At 37.1% G+C, this 18,661-nt stretch overlaps 1 protein-coding gene across 1 annotated transcript in view; it reads right to left on the reverse strand.

Moving 5' to 3' along the window:
- LOC150083274 (serine incorporator 5-like) overlaps window positions 1-18,661 on the reverse strand; it is a 217,594-nt gene that overhangs the window by 14,328 nt on the left and 184,605 nt on the right. The window contains exon 8 of the mRNA XM_090378456.1: window positions 4,864-5,005. Within this exon, the coding sequence (XP_090234582.1) occupies window positions 4,864-5,005 (142 nt within the window). The remainder of the gene's footprint in view (window positions 1-4,863; window positions 5,006-18,661) is intronic.

Genomic DNA, 18,661 nt, shown 5'->3' on the forward strand with positions numbered 1-18,661 from the left:
AAAAGAAATACAGTGTGCCATTAAATCAGAATGTTTAATAATGGGGGGATTTTAATTTTCCAGATATTGACTGGAATTTGTGGATTGATCACTTACACACCCAGCAAGACTTTTGTGGATGTACTGGATGTACTTTCTACAGCAGCACTTTATAGAGGCAACAAGGGAAAGCAGCATCCTTGATCTGGTTATCAGTAGATCCTTCATGGATTAAGAATCTGCACGTAAAAGACCCACTGAGTGGCAGTGATCACAGCGTGCTGATTTCAAATTTACTTGAAGAATTAACTACTATCAGGAGTAAAGAAAAGGGCTTTTGCTTTCATAAAGGTGACCACATACAGTAGTCTCAGACAATATTCATACCAAACAAGAAATACTGTTTAAAGCTTAGACCTAAATGGACGTCAGATGAACTGATGAGACTTCTGGCACAGAAGAAAGATGCAGCAGATGCATATACATTATCTATAGTAAATATAAACTAGTCTGTAATCAATTTATAAAGAAGGTCAGGCAAGCTAAGGCAGATTAGAATAATTTGGTGGTAAAGAATGCAAAGAACAGCAGCAAAGGCTTCTGTGCTGACATTAACAATAGAAGGAAGGGTTTAGATCATACTGAGCCACTTTATGTATAGGTTTTAACTGACAATGTTATAAAACATTGACATCAAGTGACCATGCCCAGTTTGCAGACAAACTGAATAGGTAATTTGCATCTATATTCACAAATGAGGAATTTTTTTTTTTTTTTGGAAGGGGATATCGAAATCTATCAATGGGATCAAAATGATTTTGTGATAACTGAAAGGAAATTGGAAGAGAAATTGTTGAAGCTAAACATAAAAAAAACACCTAGGGTGGATGGGATCTATCCAATCATATTAAGAGAGAAGCAGCAAAGGAAGTAAGCACAAAGGGCATGCAAAAGGTGACACGGGTAATTATGGACCTGTTAGATTAACACCTGTTCCAGGGAAAATAATGGAGTCACTAGTTAAAGAAGTAATGCAGAACTATCTAGACAGGAATGCAATTATACTGCAGTCATGGATTTGTTAACAGGCAGTCTTGATTGGATACTACGATGCAGTAACAAATGAATTGGATGCAAAAAAATAATTTTGATATCATATACTTGATTTCAGGAAGAATTTTGATACAGCAGTGTGGAATTCAGGGCAAGTTACTGCTATGGATAAAGGGAAGGTTGAGTGGGAGAGTGGTTATCATGAACATTGCTGTTCGTGGACTGATGTTATTATTGGAACCCCACCCCCTGGGGTTCAGTGCTGGCCCATTGTTGTTTTGAATTATTTATTAATGATATTGATGAAAGTATATTAGGCTTAATGTTAAGTTTACAGATGATGCAAAAGTTGGCAGGATTGTTAATGACAGTAATCAAGCTAAGCTACTGCAACAAGATTCAGAAAAATTTGGCCGATGGGCTGAGAAATGGTAGTTGAAGTTTAACATTGACAAATAAAAGGTATTGCATATGGGTAGTAGTAATCCCAGGTTAACATACCAAATGTGTGGTATTACACTCCATGTAGTTGAAAATGAAAAAGACCTTGGAGTAATTGGGCAATGCAGATATGATGTCCTCTGAACAGCTCAGACGGACTGCCCGGACAACTCACAGTCATTTGTCTACGATAGACGGGAACTGCACTAGCAGGGATAAGGAGTTGATTATCTCTTTGCACAAGGCCATGGTTAAGCCACATCTGGAGTACTGCATAGAGGTCTGGAGGACACATTTTAGGAAGGATGTAGATCTGTTGGAATGAGTACAGAGATGGGCAATGAGATTGTTGAAGGAAACAAAAGCGTGCTCTTACCAAGAAACACTTCAGTTCTGCAAATTACAGTGTTCAAAGACTAGACACCTGTGAGGAGATTTGATTGAGGTGTTTAAGGACTTGAATGGATTGAGTACGTTCAGTGTTGATGGCATTCTTCCTCTTACTAAGACTATATACACGAGAGAGCATAAATTCAAATTGAAGGACAGTTGCAAGACAGATACGCTGAAGTTTGCTTTTAGCCAATGATAATGATAATGCTTATACTATGCCTAAAACCTTGTGTGCATTTGGAGATACCATGCTCTCTGTTCTTATTATATTATTATATACATATACATTATATACATAATCCGGACCCTGATGATTTTGACTTTCTGTTAATCCTTGTTACTTGTTACTGTTACTTGTGTTTTTATTTATTTTATTTTTTTGTGGTTTTGGATTAATAGAAGATAGCAACAGAAAGAAAGAGTGTCACCGTGCCAATGGAATGGAAACTGAACATGCTTTTTCGCATTGATAAGGTGGAAAGTTTAAAAAAGATCGCTCTTGATATAGGGGTGGCAAAACAAACTTTTCTGATTGGAAAAAAAATAGGAAAGCAATCGAAAACTTTTGTGCAAAAATAGTGGCCAAAGACAGCTTAGAAAATAGAGCTACCATTAAGCAGGCAAAAAATTAAAATTTGGACGAGCCTTATACATTTGGTTTTGTCAAGAACGAGAGCAAGGGGTTCCTCTTTCAGGCCCAATCCTTTAATCAAGGGCTCTTAGTCTTAACGAAAAGTTAGGAGGTGATGGGTCTTTTATTGCAAGTCTAGGGTGGTTATCAATGTGGAAGGAGCATCATGGAATCCAACAACTCAGAATTACAGGTAAAAGTTCTGGTGATTGTGTTGCAAGCAAAGAATTTAAAGTACAGTTTCTCAAGTTTATTAGTTAAGAAAATTTAGTTTTGTGCCAAATTTTTAATGTTGACGAGACTGATTTATTTTTCAAAATGTTACCCAAAAAAATACTAGCCTCAAAACTTGACTCTTCAGCTAAAGGACATAAATTGAGGAAGGAAAGAGTGACATTGCTTTCATGCAGTAATGTATTTGGGAATTTAAAGTTACCACTGTTAGTCATAGGAAAATCTGCTAAGCCCCGCACTCTTAAAAATGTGATTTTAAATGCCCTCCCAGCTAAGTACATGTCACAAAAATCAGCTTGGATGAGCTCAGCTCTTTTTAAAGATTGGTTTTTCATCTCATTTGTTCCCTTAGTTAAAAAATATTTAAGGGATCAAGGACTGGAAGAAAAAGCAGTTTTATTCATTGATAACACTCCAACCCACCCAGCAGAAGAATAACTGAGATCTGGCAACACCTTTGTAAAATTTTTGCCATCCAGCGTTACTGTAATAGTGCAGTAACGTTGGATGAAGGAGTTATATAAGGCTGTGAAGCAATGGTACAGAAAGAAGTTGATAATCTCCCTGTTAGAACAACAAGAGGCGCTTGAAGAAAAATGTCAACATAAAGACAGTCATTTATTTTTCTGCTGCACCTTGGGACAAAACTGACAAGGCTACCCTTATCAAATGCTGGAAAAACTTTGGCCTGCTGTTCCAATGGAAAGATCTGAGTAGGAAATGGATATTTCTTTGGATCCTGATGATGACAAGGATGATAATGATTTTGTTCAGTTATTTCAACATCTAGAGGGTTGTTAAGTCAAAACAAATGAAGACATTGCCCCGTGGATAATGTGTAATAACGATCTAGGACATCAGATCCACACTGAGGAAGACATCGTGCAAGCATGCACATCATCATTGTTGCAAGCTAATGAAGATAACTCTGATGATGAAGTATGTGAGGAAACAACTGGCACAAGTCACATTGAAGCAACCGGAATGCTGGAGAAGCTGCTGATTTATTTCGAGAGATAGGATGACACACCAGCTGGTGAGCTTCTGACCTTGAAGTGGTTGCGAGATCGTGTGGCCCAAAAGAGTTTCCAAATTAAAGATTGAGGACTATTTCAAGTAAAGTTCTCAAAAATAGTTATTTGTTTTGTGTTGTAATATTTTTGTGTTTAATTTTGTGTAATATAATGTTCTACATTAAAACTTTATTGCTTTGTACAGTATTTCGTTTTCTTACCATATTCTTTTACTTTTTATAATTTTTACTTTAAAATATTGTTTTATTAATTTAATATAAAAACCAATTTAGTTAAAATTTTGTTATTTAGTAATTTTAAATAAAAACTGGTACATGAAAAGATAGTTTCTGGTTAATCCGGACTTTCACTAATCTGGACCGAGTGTGGTCCTGTCAAATCCAGGTTAATGGGGTTCTACTGTATATATACATATAATATGTATATATGTCTATATACATATTATAAGCATATGTCCCCATGCTGGCAGACTGTAAACTTGTAACCCGGCCACAAGCAGCTACTGGTCGCACTGCATTTTAAACATGTTGGCAGTTCTGGAGACTTCGTTTCAAGATATTGACTTGCTCAAAGGTGTATAAATGAGGGCAACAACACTACTTGTGGATGAAAAGATACACATGTAAAAGAGACCTCAGTTCTGCAAACTACATTTTTTGGAAACTAGCATTTAATGTGGGGATGTGTTTAAGGCCATAAAAAGGTTGAGCAAACTTAATGATGGATGCATGCTCATTTTTGCTTTTTAAGATGACACAAAAGAGAAGAATAATCAAATTTCCATCAATTTTTAATGATGGAAAACTAATGCAAATTTGCCTTTAGTCACAGTAATTCTAATGGAGAATGTCACTAGGCTACTGGGATGCAAATGTTCTGCACCCTAACCAAGCTGTACCACTACGCTTCACAGAGGTAGGGAAATCATGCATATTGAAAGAGGAATTAGATAAATATTTGTGAGAAGTAGATTAAATACAAAACTGTGAGATATTTTATTTCATCTCTAAATTTTATAGCAGTGACTACCTAAAGCTTTGCTTCCTTGCATTATTCGGCCATTTTATGTTCAATGTATTATTTTATTAAACTACTTACCTAAACCAATGGGTAAGTTGCATCATAATATATAAGGATGCCAAGAAGAACATAAAATGGAAAAAGGAGTAGCTATAGACCACTAAGTCAGCCTCATTTCGGATGACACGCTGGCCTCCAAGATCTTCTATCAGTCGACCTCCTAAAAAACAAGAAAGACCGTATAGCTTTCCTTATGACATGATTCTCAAAATCACATGGATTATTATTATCAAAAGATGAACATGGAGAAAACAAGTTTGATAAATATATGCAGTGTGTTGCATTTCAGACAAAATAATTTATTAAATTATTCTGTCTGAAATGTAATTGAATTAATTAAATTAATTAATTGAATGTTTTCATTTTCTGTGATTTATAAGAAATGAAAAGTAAATAAATGATATTGTTACTAATTATTTTTAATTAATTAACTAATACATAAAAGTCATTCTTTTCACTTCAATGTACATGCCTCAACATAAAATTCACTCAACTTTTTTTTCCTAATACTTCCTATTTCAGCTTGGGTTTTTAAGAAAATTTTAAATGCAACATGATTTCATATTCCGTGATTTAATAAAACAATCAAACATCAACACAACCCATATAATATACAATCATAATTTCTGGAGGAAATAATGTATTTTACTTATTTTAATAAAAATTGAAATACGGTGGAGTACTTCATATTTCCACTGAAATTAATATACCAAAACAGAGAGTAATAAGTCATTATTAATACATTTAGTAAATAACAAAAAAAAATTAGATTTTCAAAAGGCAATGACTTTCATACTACAGTGTTTAAACCGAGAGATTTTCTTTTCTGTGCATCCACCATACTGCTCATGCATTAATCCAATTGGTGCACAACAATAAACATAATACATACTGTACATTGCATGCTTCAGCTACAATATAATTATACCGATAACTTATGTGATATGCATTAAAAAATAAAAAATAGGTTTCCAGATTTCTGTTTATCTGATTTTAATGAAATTTGAGATGGCTGGGAAAATCTTTCACAGTCGATGAAATATTCCCAGTTGAGAGAGCCAAGATGTTACATTAGGATGGACATAGTGAGAAAACTGTCAGTAAATTTATGTCATGTGAAGGCACCTAAAAATTAGAGACAAGAACATATTATACCATGCAATTGTGAACATGAATTTAACTTTACACCTTTTTTAAAGCAGATTTGAGATCAGAACCAAACACAGATATTTTGCTATGACCATATATAAATGTAGCTCAAAATTATTTTAAAGTAATTATTATTTATTCAAATAAGTTCCATTGCACTTTAACATATAAAAGTAATATCCACTTCATTTTACTGATATATTGACTCTAATCATTATTTTTATATCATATTTTATTTATAAGAAATACAGCACGTTATAATTTTTGATAAAACACAGATACAGAAATACAGCACAACAGCTAACTTACCATAAATTTTAAAGTATTAATATATAATAAGTTGTTTTTAATGCTTTTAATGTTAAATTGATCATTTTTAATATTTAACTTTAATTTTTTGTTAATTAATAGGAAAATAAAATTTTAGTGCCATTTAAAATGACCATTTTTTTTTTTTTTTTTTTAAATGAGTGGGTCATTTATGGAACCAAAGCTGGTTCCAAAAAGAAACATAAAAATCATAAAAATACAGGGCTTCTTTCATTATAGTCCAATATCTACATTTATTATGTTTTCTTTGATTTGAGCAGCTGTATTTCATTTTTTTTTTTTTTTGTTTTTGTTTTTTCATTTCCTCTGGAGGGCAGAAGAAATAATACACTAATACTGATTCAGGAACTGCATCTATAATGGAAATTCTGGCACAATGCTTTCCACAAGGGATTCACTTACATTAGCAGTATTAACAACAATATTATTAATGCATCAGCAACTAAAGCTATTATGTTCCAATACAAAGTTACGAAATGTCAAAATAAGTATTGGTAACCCTTGAAATGGATTATCAAATCAATTTTTTTCATGCATAAGAAGGAGGTAAAGGCCACACAAAATAAAAAGAAATGTTCCATTTTCTATATATGCATAAAACATAATACTCTTTAAAAACTTACGAACAGCTGACATACGAAAATGTACACCCTATCACACTGTCGGATAAAATGTGAGCATATATATAAGTCATATGAATAAAAGCAGTAAAATGTGTATTACTAAACTTCGAACATTTGATTGGCATGCACTTAATAGACATGATGGTGTCACACAACAGGAGAGTACACATATAGAAGAGTCATCCTATACTCACATACAGAAGATTCTCAGTCTCAGCAGAAAGGAGTATCAGATGACTGTGTCTAATGCAGAGTTGAGCAAGAACAACTTCTTGACAATTCCAGTGCAGAGTGGAGTACGAAATTTTGATTACAGACTATCTGATATAGTTTGTTTATTATGTGATTATGCCACAAATCTAGCAGCTACAAATACAGGGTGTCCCCAAAATCAATGTAAATATTTATTGAGGGAATGGTTCATTAAAATAAAAGAAGAAAGGTTGACACCCACTTTGAATTAGGAGCAATGGGTTTCGAGTTTGAGTGTTAAACAGATTTTTTTTTTTTATGAAACCCCAAACACGAAAGGTATCAAAACCTATAGTACTTAGTACTGTGCATGGGTTGAAGAAGTATGGGGGGTAGGGGGAAGCCAGAAACTTTGCTCTACAGACTAAACATGCGTTTCGCCACTTCACACCTCCAATAAGCAAAGTGGTGGTATTTCACCGGTTGATGAAAGTCATCTACCACCTTTAATTACTGATGTTATTTGTGCTTCTAGCATTTTTCAAACATAAAAAAATGAAATAAATTTAAAAAATGTACAACTTGTGAAATGTTTACAGAACTATCTGGAACAGGACTTGATCTAGCCAAGGAGGATGTCTTTGTTTGTTTGTTATTTGGTTTTTACGAGCATTAGCAACTAAGGCCATATTGCTCCGGGGATATGCGGTGGTCATTCCCTGACCTTTCCACATCCTCCGTATTTGGAGATCACAGGCATAAACCCCGGTCTGATCAAGAAGCGTGTGCTACTCCTGCCCACCTGGCTACGGAGGTGCCAGGATGTCTTTGTATGTACCAGGTGCAGAGTGTCAAGAAATTAGACACCAACTCAAGCGTTCTGATGGGTGCTTATGAGAGTTTGAATAGCTGGGTAGATGCCCTTGAAGGTATTAAAATGGGGGGAGGTCCCCTCAAGATCTCAGCTGCCCAACTCAATGCCAGAGCAGCAAAGCAAAAGGCTCAAGCTAATGGGAGTGCTGTGGCTCAGGGGAGAACTGAGGGGGGGGGCAGTTGCCCTCTGAATCACAGCCTTTTAAAATGCACTGCTTGCATGACGTTTGTGGAGCAATCGGATACGGGACATGATATTGCCACGGGGAATTTCTTTGAGTGTGCGCGATGTAAGGAGTGTAAGGAAATCAGGCAACAACTCAGCATTATGGGCCTATATGAGAGCTTTAAAAACAGGGTGGATGCCCTCGAAGTATCTAAATTAAGGGCCCCATCAAGCTCTCAGCTGCCCACATCAACGCCAGAGCTTTCACTTGGTCATCGCACAACACAGCGGCAACCCCCAAGGCAGAATGCGCTTGTCCCACAGGGACTAGTAGTTGTTGGTGACACTATTGTCAGAGAAATGGGGAACATGCTTTGTAAAAAGGATAGGTGGAACAGGACCAGTGTATGTCTCCCAGGGGCAAAGGTTGATGACATTGTAGAGCGGATATCATCTTTTAAGGACACAAAAGGTGATATAGTTGTACACGTTGGCACTAATGATATTAAGAGTAGGAGACCGGCAGAATTACTTAACAAGTACAGGTCATTGTTGAAAAAAAACCATGAATTAGGGCTGAATTTGAAAGTGTCTGCAATTCTGCCCAGACACGACAGGAGGGAATATATGATGAGAGCCTTGTCGATCAATTCGGCCCTGGAAAGACTGTGGAAGACTCGAGGGGTAGAATTTTTTTCAGCCTGGTCTGTACTTGTTAACAGGAGAGACTGCTTCTACAGGGATGGGATACACTTAAATAGAAAGGGTGCAAGAATATTTGCTGATGATATCGAGGCAGTGTTAGGTGGGTCGGACAACTGCTAGCTTGCGGTGATACAAGGACTAATAGATTAACAGTAGCCACTGGCAGAAGTGAAGTGATTCTTCCACTGCTTCTATTGGAATGAGCAGCGGCCTGGAAAACAAGATGCAGGATATTTCAGAGCCTGCTGGGAGTCATTGCAGTACAAGTAAACACATGGGTTGTGTTAGGATAGCTAAGAATAGGAACAGGTGCATGTATAATTGCATGTACACTAATGCTAGTAGTTTGGTAAATAAATTTGATGAATTTGAGGTATTGCTCAAAACATCAAAAGCAGTTATTGTTGGGATATCAGAGACGTGGTGTCACACAGATACAAGGAATGCAGAACTGGAATTTGGGAAGTACAATGTGTACAGAAAGAATAGACAGGATAGGGAGGGAGGAGGGGTTATGCTATTAGTTAAGAAACACATAAAATCCAAGGAAGTGAAGCCAGTTGACATCGCTGGACAGTGCAGTGTCGAGTCAGTTTGGTGTGACATAAGCATTGGGAGATCAAAATTGAGAGTAGGAGTGTGCTATAGGCCTAATGACTCTGATGAGTATAATAAGAAACTGTACAGGGAAATAGAGTGGGCCAGTAAATCATAGTGTCTTATAATGTCGGATTTTAATTTCCCAGATATTGACTGGAATTTGTGGGTTGGTCACTCACACACTAGCAAGGCTTTTGTGGGTTTATTGGATGATTGTTTTCTACATTAGCATGTTCGGGAGGCAACTAGAGGGAGTAATACTCTTGATCTGATTATATGTAGCGATTCTTCATGCATTAAGAATCTGCAGATAAAGGAACCACTAGGTGGCAGTGATCACAGTGTGCTGAAGTGGGATTTACTCAAAGAGGTAACTACCATCAGGGGTAAAGGGAAGGGTTTTTGCTTTCGTAAAGGCGACCACGATGGTCTGAGACAGTATTTAAATTCTATACAGTGGGACCAACTGATGATGTTACCAACAGTAAATTCAAAATGGGAAGCATTCAAAGAACTTATCTTGGAAGCTACTAGGCTTTACATACCAACTAAGAAATATTGTTCAATGTTTAGGCCTAAATGGATGTCAGATGAACTAATGAGACATATGGCAGAGAAGAAAACTGCATGGGACACATAAATTAATGGGCGACATGGAAGCCTATGATAGATATAAGCTGGTCTGTAACTAAGTCAAAAAGGAGATTAGACAGGCAAAAGCAGATGAGAAATCCTTGGCAAAGGAGGCAAAGAAAAACAGAAAAGAGTTCTTTACCTATGTAAACTCAAGAAGGAAAGGGATGAATCAGATTGGTCCACTGGATATTGATGGTTCAACAGTTGAGGATCCTGCTCAGGTGGCTAACAAACTAAACGAGTATTTTGCATCGACATTCACACATGAGGAGTTATTCAGGAAGGGGAATGCCAGAGGTGACAGAAAAGAATTCTTTACCTATGTAAACTCAAGAAGGAAAGGGATGAATCAGATTGGTCCACTGGATATTGATGGTTCAACAGTTGAGGATCCTGCTCAGGTGGCTAACAAACTAAACGAGTATTTTGCATCTACATTCACACATGAGGAGTTATTCAGGAAGGGGAATGCCAGAGGTGAAGTAAACTCTGGCAGTGATCTAGATGATTTTGTAATAACTGAGAGGAAAGTGGACAAGAAATTGTTGAGGATACACATAAAAAAGGCACCTGGGATGGATCGGATCTATCCAGTTATATTAAAGGAGGCAGCAAAGGAAGTAAGCAAACCCTTAGCCATAATTATGAAAGCTTCTTTGGACTCAGGGGAGGTACCCATAGACTGGTGACGTGCAAATGTCACCCCAATTCACAAAGGAGGATCAAAGGTGGAGACAGGTAATTACAGACCTGTTAGTTTAACTTTTGTTCCAGGAAAATTAATGGAGGCACTGGTTAAAGAAGCACTGCAGGATCATCTAGACAAGACCAGTTATAGCTCGGACACAGCATGGGTTTGTTCAGGGAAAGTCTAGACTGACCAATTTGATTGGATACTATGATGCAGTCACAAAAGAACTGGATGCAGGGAATAATTTTGATATTATATATTTGAATCTTAGAAAGGCTTTTGATACTGTTGCACATGGAAGACTGCTGCACAAATTGGAGTAGTGTGGCATTGGAGGTAAATTGCTGCTATGGATAAAGGGATGTTTGAGGGGGAGAAGACAGAGAATGGTAATCAATGGACACTGCTCATCGTGGACTAATGTTATTAGTGGAGTCCCTCAGGGTTCAGTGTTGAGTCCATTATTGTTTTCTCTATTTATAAATAATACTGATGATGGTATATCAAGCTTAATGTCCAAGTTTGCAGACAATACAAAGGTTAGCAGGGTTGTTAAGGACACTACTGACGCTATGCTGCTGCAACAGGATCTGGAAAGGTTGAGCAGATGGGCTGAGAGGTGGCAAATGAAGTTTAACATTGACAAATGTAAAGTACTACCTATGGGAAACAGCAACCCCAGGGCAACGTATCAACCCTGTGGTACTACACTGACAGTAGTAGAGAATGAAAAGGACCTGGGGGTAATTGTGCAGGTAGATATGAAGTTCTCTGAGCAGTGCAGACGAGTTGCAAGAGTAGCTCATGGTGTCTTGTCAATGATATACAGGAATTTTTCTAGCAGGGATAAGAAGGTGATTATCCCCTTGTATAAAGCAATGGTCAGGCCACACCTTGAGTACTGTATACATGTCTGGAGGTATCATTTCAAGAAGGATGTAGAGCTGCTTGAACGAGTACAGAGAAGGGCAACTAGATTAGTGAATGGAACAACAGGTTGCTCTTACGAAGAAAGGCTTAAGTTCAGCAAATTACAGTGTTTGGAGTCTAGGCACCTGCAAGGTGATCTGATTGAAGTGTATAAGGCTTGGAATGGTTTGAGCATGCTCAATGCTAATGGGATTCTTCCTCTTGCTCAGAATAATCACCTGAGAGGGCATAAATTCAAATTGAAGAAAGACAGATGTAGGATAGATGTGTGGAAATTTTCCTTTAGCCCATTGGTGGTTGATTGCTGGAACAAACTTCCATCTGTCATTGTAGAAGTTGATAGAATAAATAAATTTAAGGCTCAGTTGGACAGGTATTTTGAACGAACGGAGAGGTGAAATGGAGAAGTTTTTTTTTTTTTTTTGGCTGATGCTGCATAAGCTTGCTTTCTTCATCATATGCCTCTACTAATGCTAATGCTAATAAACTCTATAAAGAAGGGGATGAATCAGATTGGTCCACTTGATGTTGATAATCCTGCATTCACACATGAGGAATTCTGTAAGGAAGGGGAGGACAGAAGTTTACTGAACTCTAACAGGGAGCCAAATGATTTTGTAATAACTGAGAGCAAAATGGAGGAGACATTGTTGAAGTTAAACATAAGAAAGGCACCTGCGTTTGTTGGGATCTATTCAATTATATTAAAGGAGATGGCAAAGGAAGTAAGCAAACCCTTAAGACATAATTATGAGAGCATCTTTGGACTCAGCGGAAGTCCTTATGGACTGGAGAGGTGCAAATGTATCTCAAATTCACAAATGGGGGTCTAAGGTGACACCAGTAATTACAGACCAGTTAGTTTAACTTCCATTCCAGGGAAAATAATGGCGTAACTGGTCAAAGATGCATTGCACAATCATCTAGAGAAGACTGTAGTAATAGTTCAGACACAGTATGGGTTTGTTAAGAAGAAGTTTTGGCTGCCCAATTTGATTGGATACTACGATGTGGTCACAAAGGAACTGGATGCAAAAAATAATTTTAATATCATATACTTGGATTTCGGGAAAGCTTTTGACACTGTTGCGCATGGAAGACTACTGTACAAATTGGAGCAGAATGGGATTAAGTGTAAGTTTCTACAATGGGTAAAAGAGTGGTTGAGTGGGAGAAGACAGAGTGTGGTAATCAAGGGACGCTGCTCTTTGTGGACTAACGTGATTAGTTTAATCCCCTAGGGTTCGGTGTTGGGCCCACTGTTGTATTGTATATTTACCAATGATATTGATGAAGGTATATATTTGGCTTAATGTCAAAGTCTGCATATGATACAAAGGTTGGTAGGGTTGTTAATGACAGTATTGGCAGTGTACTACTGTAACAGGATCTAGAAAATTTGAGAAAATGGGCTGAGAAGTGGCAACTGAAGTTTAACATTGACAAATGCAAAGTACTGAATATGGATAGAAGTAACCCCAGGGAAACATACCGACTGTGTTATACTACATTTAGATGGTAGTAGAAAAAAATCTGGGAGTAATTGTGCAGACAGACATGAAGTTTTCTGAGCAATGCAGACAGGCTGCCAGAGCAGGTCAGGAATTTTGCTAGTAGGTAAAAGGAGGTGATTATCCCTTTGTATAAGGCTATGGACAGGCCATGCCTTGAGTACTGCATTCAGGTCTGGAGGCCTCATTTTAGGAAGATGCGGATTTTCTTGAGCGTTTACAGAGAAGGGCAACAAGATTGATAAGGGTAACGAAGGGGTCCCTCTTACCAAGAAAGGCTTAAGTTCTGCAAATTGAAGCGGCTGGAGACTAGGCACCTGCGAGGTGATCTGATTAAGGTATATAAGGCCTTGAATGGGTTGAGCACACTGAATTCTAATGGGATTCTTCTGCTTGCTCAGCTTACGAACCTGAGGGGGCATAAATTCAAATTGAGGAAAGGCAGTTGTGGAATAGATTTGTTGAAAGTTGCCTTTAGCCAGTGGGTGGTTAATTGATGGAACAAACTTCCATCTGTCATTGTGGATGTTGACAGCTTAAAGAAATTCAATGAGGATCTGGACAAACTTTTAGAGGGAATGGATGTGTGAATTTTTTTTTTTTTTTTGCTTCCATTACTACTACTACTACTATAATGAAGTGAGGCATGGAAATCATATTATGGCATAAAATATTATTTAAATTGTTATACTGTATTTTTTATAAAACAATGAAAATGTAAGACTGCAACAAATGGATTATTGCTGTGGTATAGTAACTTCATTATAGGTATGGTGAATAGAAGAGCATTCACGTTAGCAGAATATGCAGACACATTCACTTTGCATATGGTGTATGTGAAGGAAATGACAGAGCTGTAGCTACTGAATTCTGGTGTTTTTTCCAACAACATGATATCCTAATTGGCATGTGTTTGTCAACATCCACCGTAATTTGAGGGAATGGGATACAGTGAAAAGGAATCACGACCAAGGTGAGCTACTGTCATATTCTACATAAGTAGAGGAAGAGGTGCTGGATATTGTGACATTAGATGCCTACACCAGCAGACAAGGAGTTGCCACAAGAATGGATCATTCCAAAACCTTTGTTTTGGCATAGACTGTGAACACAGACTGTATGCATGCCATATGAGAGAGTTCAGGCATCGCAAACAGGTGATTCACTTGCACACGAGCAATTCTGTTTATGGATGTTTAATCATATCAACAACCATCCTGACTTTCTCTGTCAATATCCTGTGGACTGACAAGGCAACATTTACACAAGATGGGTTATTCAACACGCACAATCTCTATACGTGATCAGTGGAAAATCTTCACACCATTTGGTAATCCCATTTCCAAGTGGAGTTTAGCTTCAACATCTAGGCTGGAATTGTAGGAGATTATTTCATTCACCACGAGTTCCCTGCCTGCCTAAATGCTGATCATTACTTACAGTTATTGCACATTGACTGTAGGGTAAAGATGATATGGTTCAGAAGTTCAGTTGGGATTTTTCAGCTAAAACTTTGATTTTCTGAAATATGGATCATATGCTGTCGAGACATACAACTGTGAAAATACAGTTCGGCATTTGCAACCTCTGCAGGAGTATAAAATTGAGAGGATAATGGGAGAAATTTACCACTTAGTTGTTTTCTTTTTTCTCCATATTATTCTTGTATCAGTATTTTTATTAATTGAGGCTGCAAATCGAATCCAAGATTCTCTTTTAGCTTTCTTCCTAATGTGACAGGTGCAGCTGCCAGTATTTTTTTGTAATTTGATTGGTAACTGTGTCGATAGTACGGTTTTCAACAATATCGTTATATCAAAGGATACATGGGAAGTGTACTCTGCCCTATCTGCTTTGGAAAATTTACATTTTATGGGGTTTCTGATTTTATGGAATATGAAGTTTGCATTTTACATATTAACTGGAAGTGATTACTGTTGAGTGGAAGTCAAGAGCAGTCCACCTGATACTAGAAAATAGCGACGGAGAGCAGATGGAGAAATCTATTACAGAGGTTGTTCTGTACAGAGATGGATGGAAGTTGCCAAACCAGTATTTAGTATAGTTAGGTTTTTGTCAGTGCGCATTTAAATGAGTTGTCCTCGTTCATCTGCATTGGGAGAACCACACAATGGATGATGTTCACTGGAGTCGCCCAATAAACAGAAACAGACTGACAACTGTAAAATAAGATCATTAAGTTCATAAATGTATAAGGATGACTGGGCAGTAGGCAGATTGAAACAAGTGTCAAAGTAGGGCAAGCACTATACATGTAGCAACAGCTTCAATGAAGTTTTGTAAATGTATCTTTTTTTTTTTTTTTTATCAGAACCTCAAGCACTTAGTATCATGCATGGTTTGAAGGTTGAGAAGATGAAACAAGATACTTGTTGATATTAAACTTGAATTTCAGTAGATTGTAATTTTCAGGAAATAGGTATGAAGGAAGGTTGTTCCAGAAAACAGAAGTTGAATGAATAAATGAGGAAGAAGAAAAGTTGATTCTGTGAGTTTGAAGTCAGACAGTAAAAGGATGTTAACTTGTTATGGCACGTGTTCAGCTAGTTTCGAAGAGAGAGCTGGAATTATAGAAGCCAATTCAGAAGAAAAAAGCCCATGAAGTACCTATAAAAAAGGCATGCAGCAGAAGCAGAATGCCAGTGAGATGAAGAGTGAAGAAATTTTGGTAGAGATGAGTCATTAAATTAATCTAACTGCCTTCTTCTGAATGGAATCTAGAAGCCTGAGAGACATTTTGAGGACTCCACCCCAATGTGGGAACAATAAGGGCTCACATCTGGTGAGTATGGGCTTGTCGCACCCAGGATCCTGAGCTGGATATCATCATTCTTCTCTTTCTTTGGTGATTCCTATCTACCTCTCTCTCTCTCTCTCAGGATAACTTGGGAATTTTCTTTTTGGCTGGTGCAGCACAAGCCTCAGGCTTCCTTGCACCATATGGCTAATAATAATAATAATAATATTCCATGGTAGGGCAGATTTGTGATTTGTACAGAGTGAACAGCTGTTTGAAAGAAAAGTAACACAGAACAAAAGAGAACATCCAGTTTTTTAGATGCAAAAGAAGCAATATTTGTAATGTGCTTATGCCAAAAGAGATTAGAAGTCGGGGAAATCCTCAATAGAGATATATGATCTTGCCTAGAAATCAGTGTCATCAAATATAAGCACAGGAGCATAAGAATCCTTTTTGTGAGATATATGACAGGACTGAGTTCGGAAGGATTAAAATCAACTAAGTTATCTTTTCCCCACTGTAGAATTACCTGGAGGTCAGCATTTAAGGATTTGGTAGTGAATATTCAAGAATTTGAAGCTGTTTGTGCAGGGCAAGTTTCATAAACTGGAAGGTGCAATGTGCTGCCATCAGAAAAACTATGGATATGATTTCTAGTCAATGGAAGCAGATCGTTAATATACAAGAGGAAAAGAATTGGAGAAAGAACTAAACCTTGAGGAACAGCAGCATTAGTGGAGAAGCTAGAAGACAGAGAACAATCTACCGTCACTCACAGCGAGCAGTCAGAGAGGAAACTGGATACCCAATTACAAAAAACAGTTTGCAAACCATAAAATGTATGTGTCCGGTATTTTTGCCATAAACATCTTTGCCGCAAACATTTTCAGTGTATAACTAATTGGCCATAGGGCAATTTTGCCATAAAAGATAAAATAACTGGTTGACAGTTTGGTTTCATTTCTCCATTGACGAATCAACCAGGTATCCATGGATAAAATAATAAATAAATAAAAATAAATAAAAAAATAAATAAAAATAAATAAATAAAAAATAAAAATAAAAAAAATATAAAAAAAAAAAAAAGATAAAACTGGTTGACAGTTTGGTTTCATTTCTCCGTTGACCAACTTCTCACAGTACCCCCATTTTTATATTATATAAATCTTAGGCCTCATAATGGTCTATACAGTGATGAGTAGACACGGTGGTCTTAAAATAGTGGATGATAACAAATACATATATTGACTTGATAGAAAATACTGTGATAAAACTTACTGGAAGTGTGAAATAAGAGAGTGCAAAGCCAGATTGCATACTATACTATAAAATGATAACATATCAGCTTGCAAATACTTCGGTGAGCGCAGTCATCCCTCTTACCTGTCAAAACCAAAAGTTTACCAAGCTATGGCAAATATAAAAGAGGCAGCTACTAATTAACAACAGTCTTCGAGAGCATCAATTATCGATTCTTTAGCTAATTTAGATACAACAGCTTATTCTCTAATGCTGTCTTTACCAAATTTATCACACAATATTAGAAGTTGGAGGCAAAAGTGGTGGTATCGCACTGGTTGATCAGAGTCATCTAACACCTAGTTTTGCCTGGTAACACAGAGGCACAGCATTCCTCCATGTGGTGCGACAGCATACCTCAATCCCTGCTCACGGAATCGAGGTATTTGCATCTGGGTGGTCACCTCAAGTATACATATTTCACAACTTGCACATGGGGGTTATAGCCCCACCATCATAAAGGTGTAAGCAGAGGATATAGCTGTCAGAGAGCTACCAGACTTCACTGAAATTAGAGTCACTTGATTTGTGTGTCATCTGAACAACAGTTCCATCGGCATTTTAGGTACCCAGCTTGACATACCTGAGAGACTGTCTATGATAGTCTCAAAGACTAGTCTGCAAGGTACTTGTGAATCAAGAAGTATGGCTACCACTCCATGAGCATTATTTGTAACAGTTCTGTCTTGCCTAAAAGGATAATTTTAATTTTTAACTGAGAGAGATATATGTGGTGTTAAATTTGTCGCTTGCAAATAGATGCCAACAGGATGATAACAACTGATTAGCTTGTGTATATCATCAATGTTACTGCAAAGTCCTCTACAGTTCCACTGTATGATATGATGCAATATTTGATTTTGGTATACGAGGATGATTCTGACTCTTTTTTTATTCCTAGACAGTTAACAGCAATCAAGCTTCACCTTCTGCATGAAGATCTAGGATAGATTCATCTGGGTCAGCACTGTTATCGGTATCCATGTTTTTTAAAGTAATATTGTTTGTCTCATATTTTGAGCAGAACCAGCTTTCAATTTTGTAAAATCAGAAGGTCAAAGTGGTGCAGTTGGTGAAACTGTGACTAGAGTATTGTTGGCTCTGTCTACAACTGTTTCCTTGATGATAAGAGCATAGATTGAGCCCAGTTTGCAATGGATATAGTTGGGAGAACTGGGACTTCAGTTTGTGTTTCTGTTGACTGATATTTTTGCATTGCTGCTGCATATGTGCTTTTGGGTGCATTCAACGTAATTCACTTCTTTGCCTCTTGGTTAGTAACTTTCCATTCTATCTACATATTTCTGAATATTTTTTCCTGTTTTCCAGAGTAAACAAGAAGTGAAGTAG

The sequence above is a fragment of the Mastigoproctus giganteus genome, chromosome 7 (genome assembly GCF_048544385.1).
Source record: "Mastigoproctus giganteus isolate SK-2022 chromosome 7, ASM4854438v1, whole genome shotgun sequence".
In the NCBI taxonomy this organism is placed as follows: domain Eukaryota; kingdom Metazoa; phylum Arthropoda; class Arachnida; order Uropygi; family Thelyphonidae; genus Mastigoproctus; species Mastigoproctus giganteus.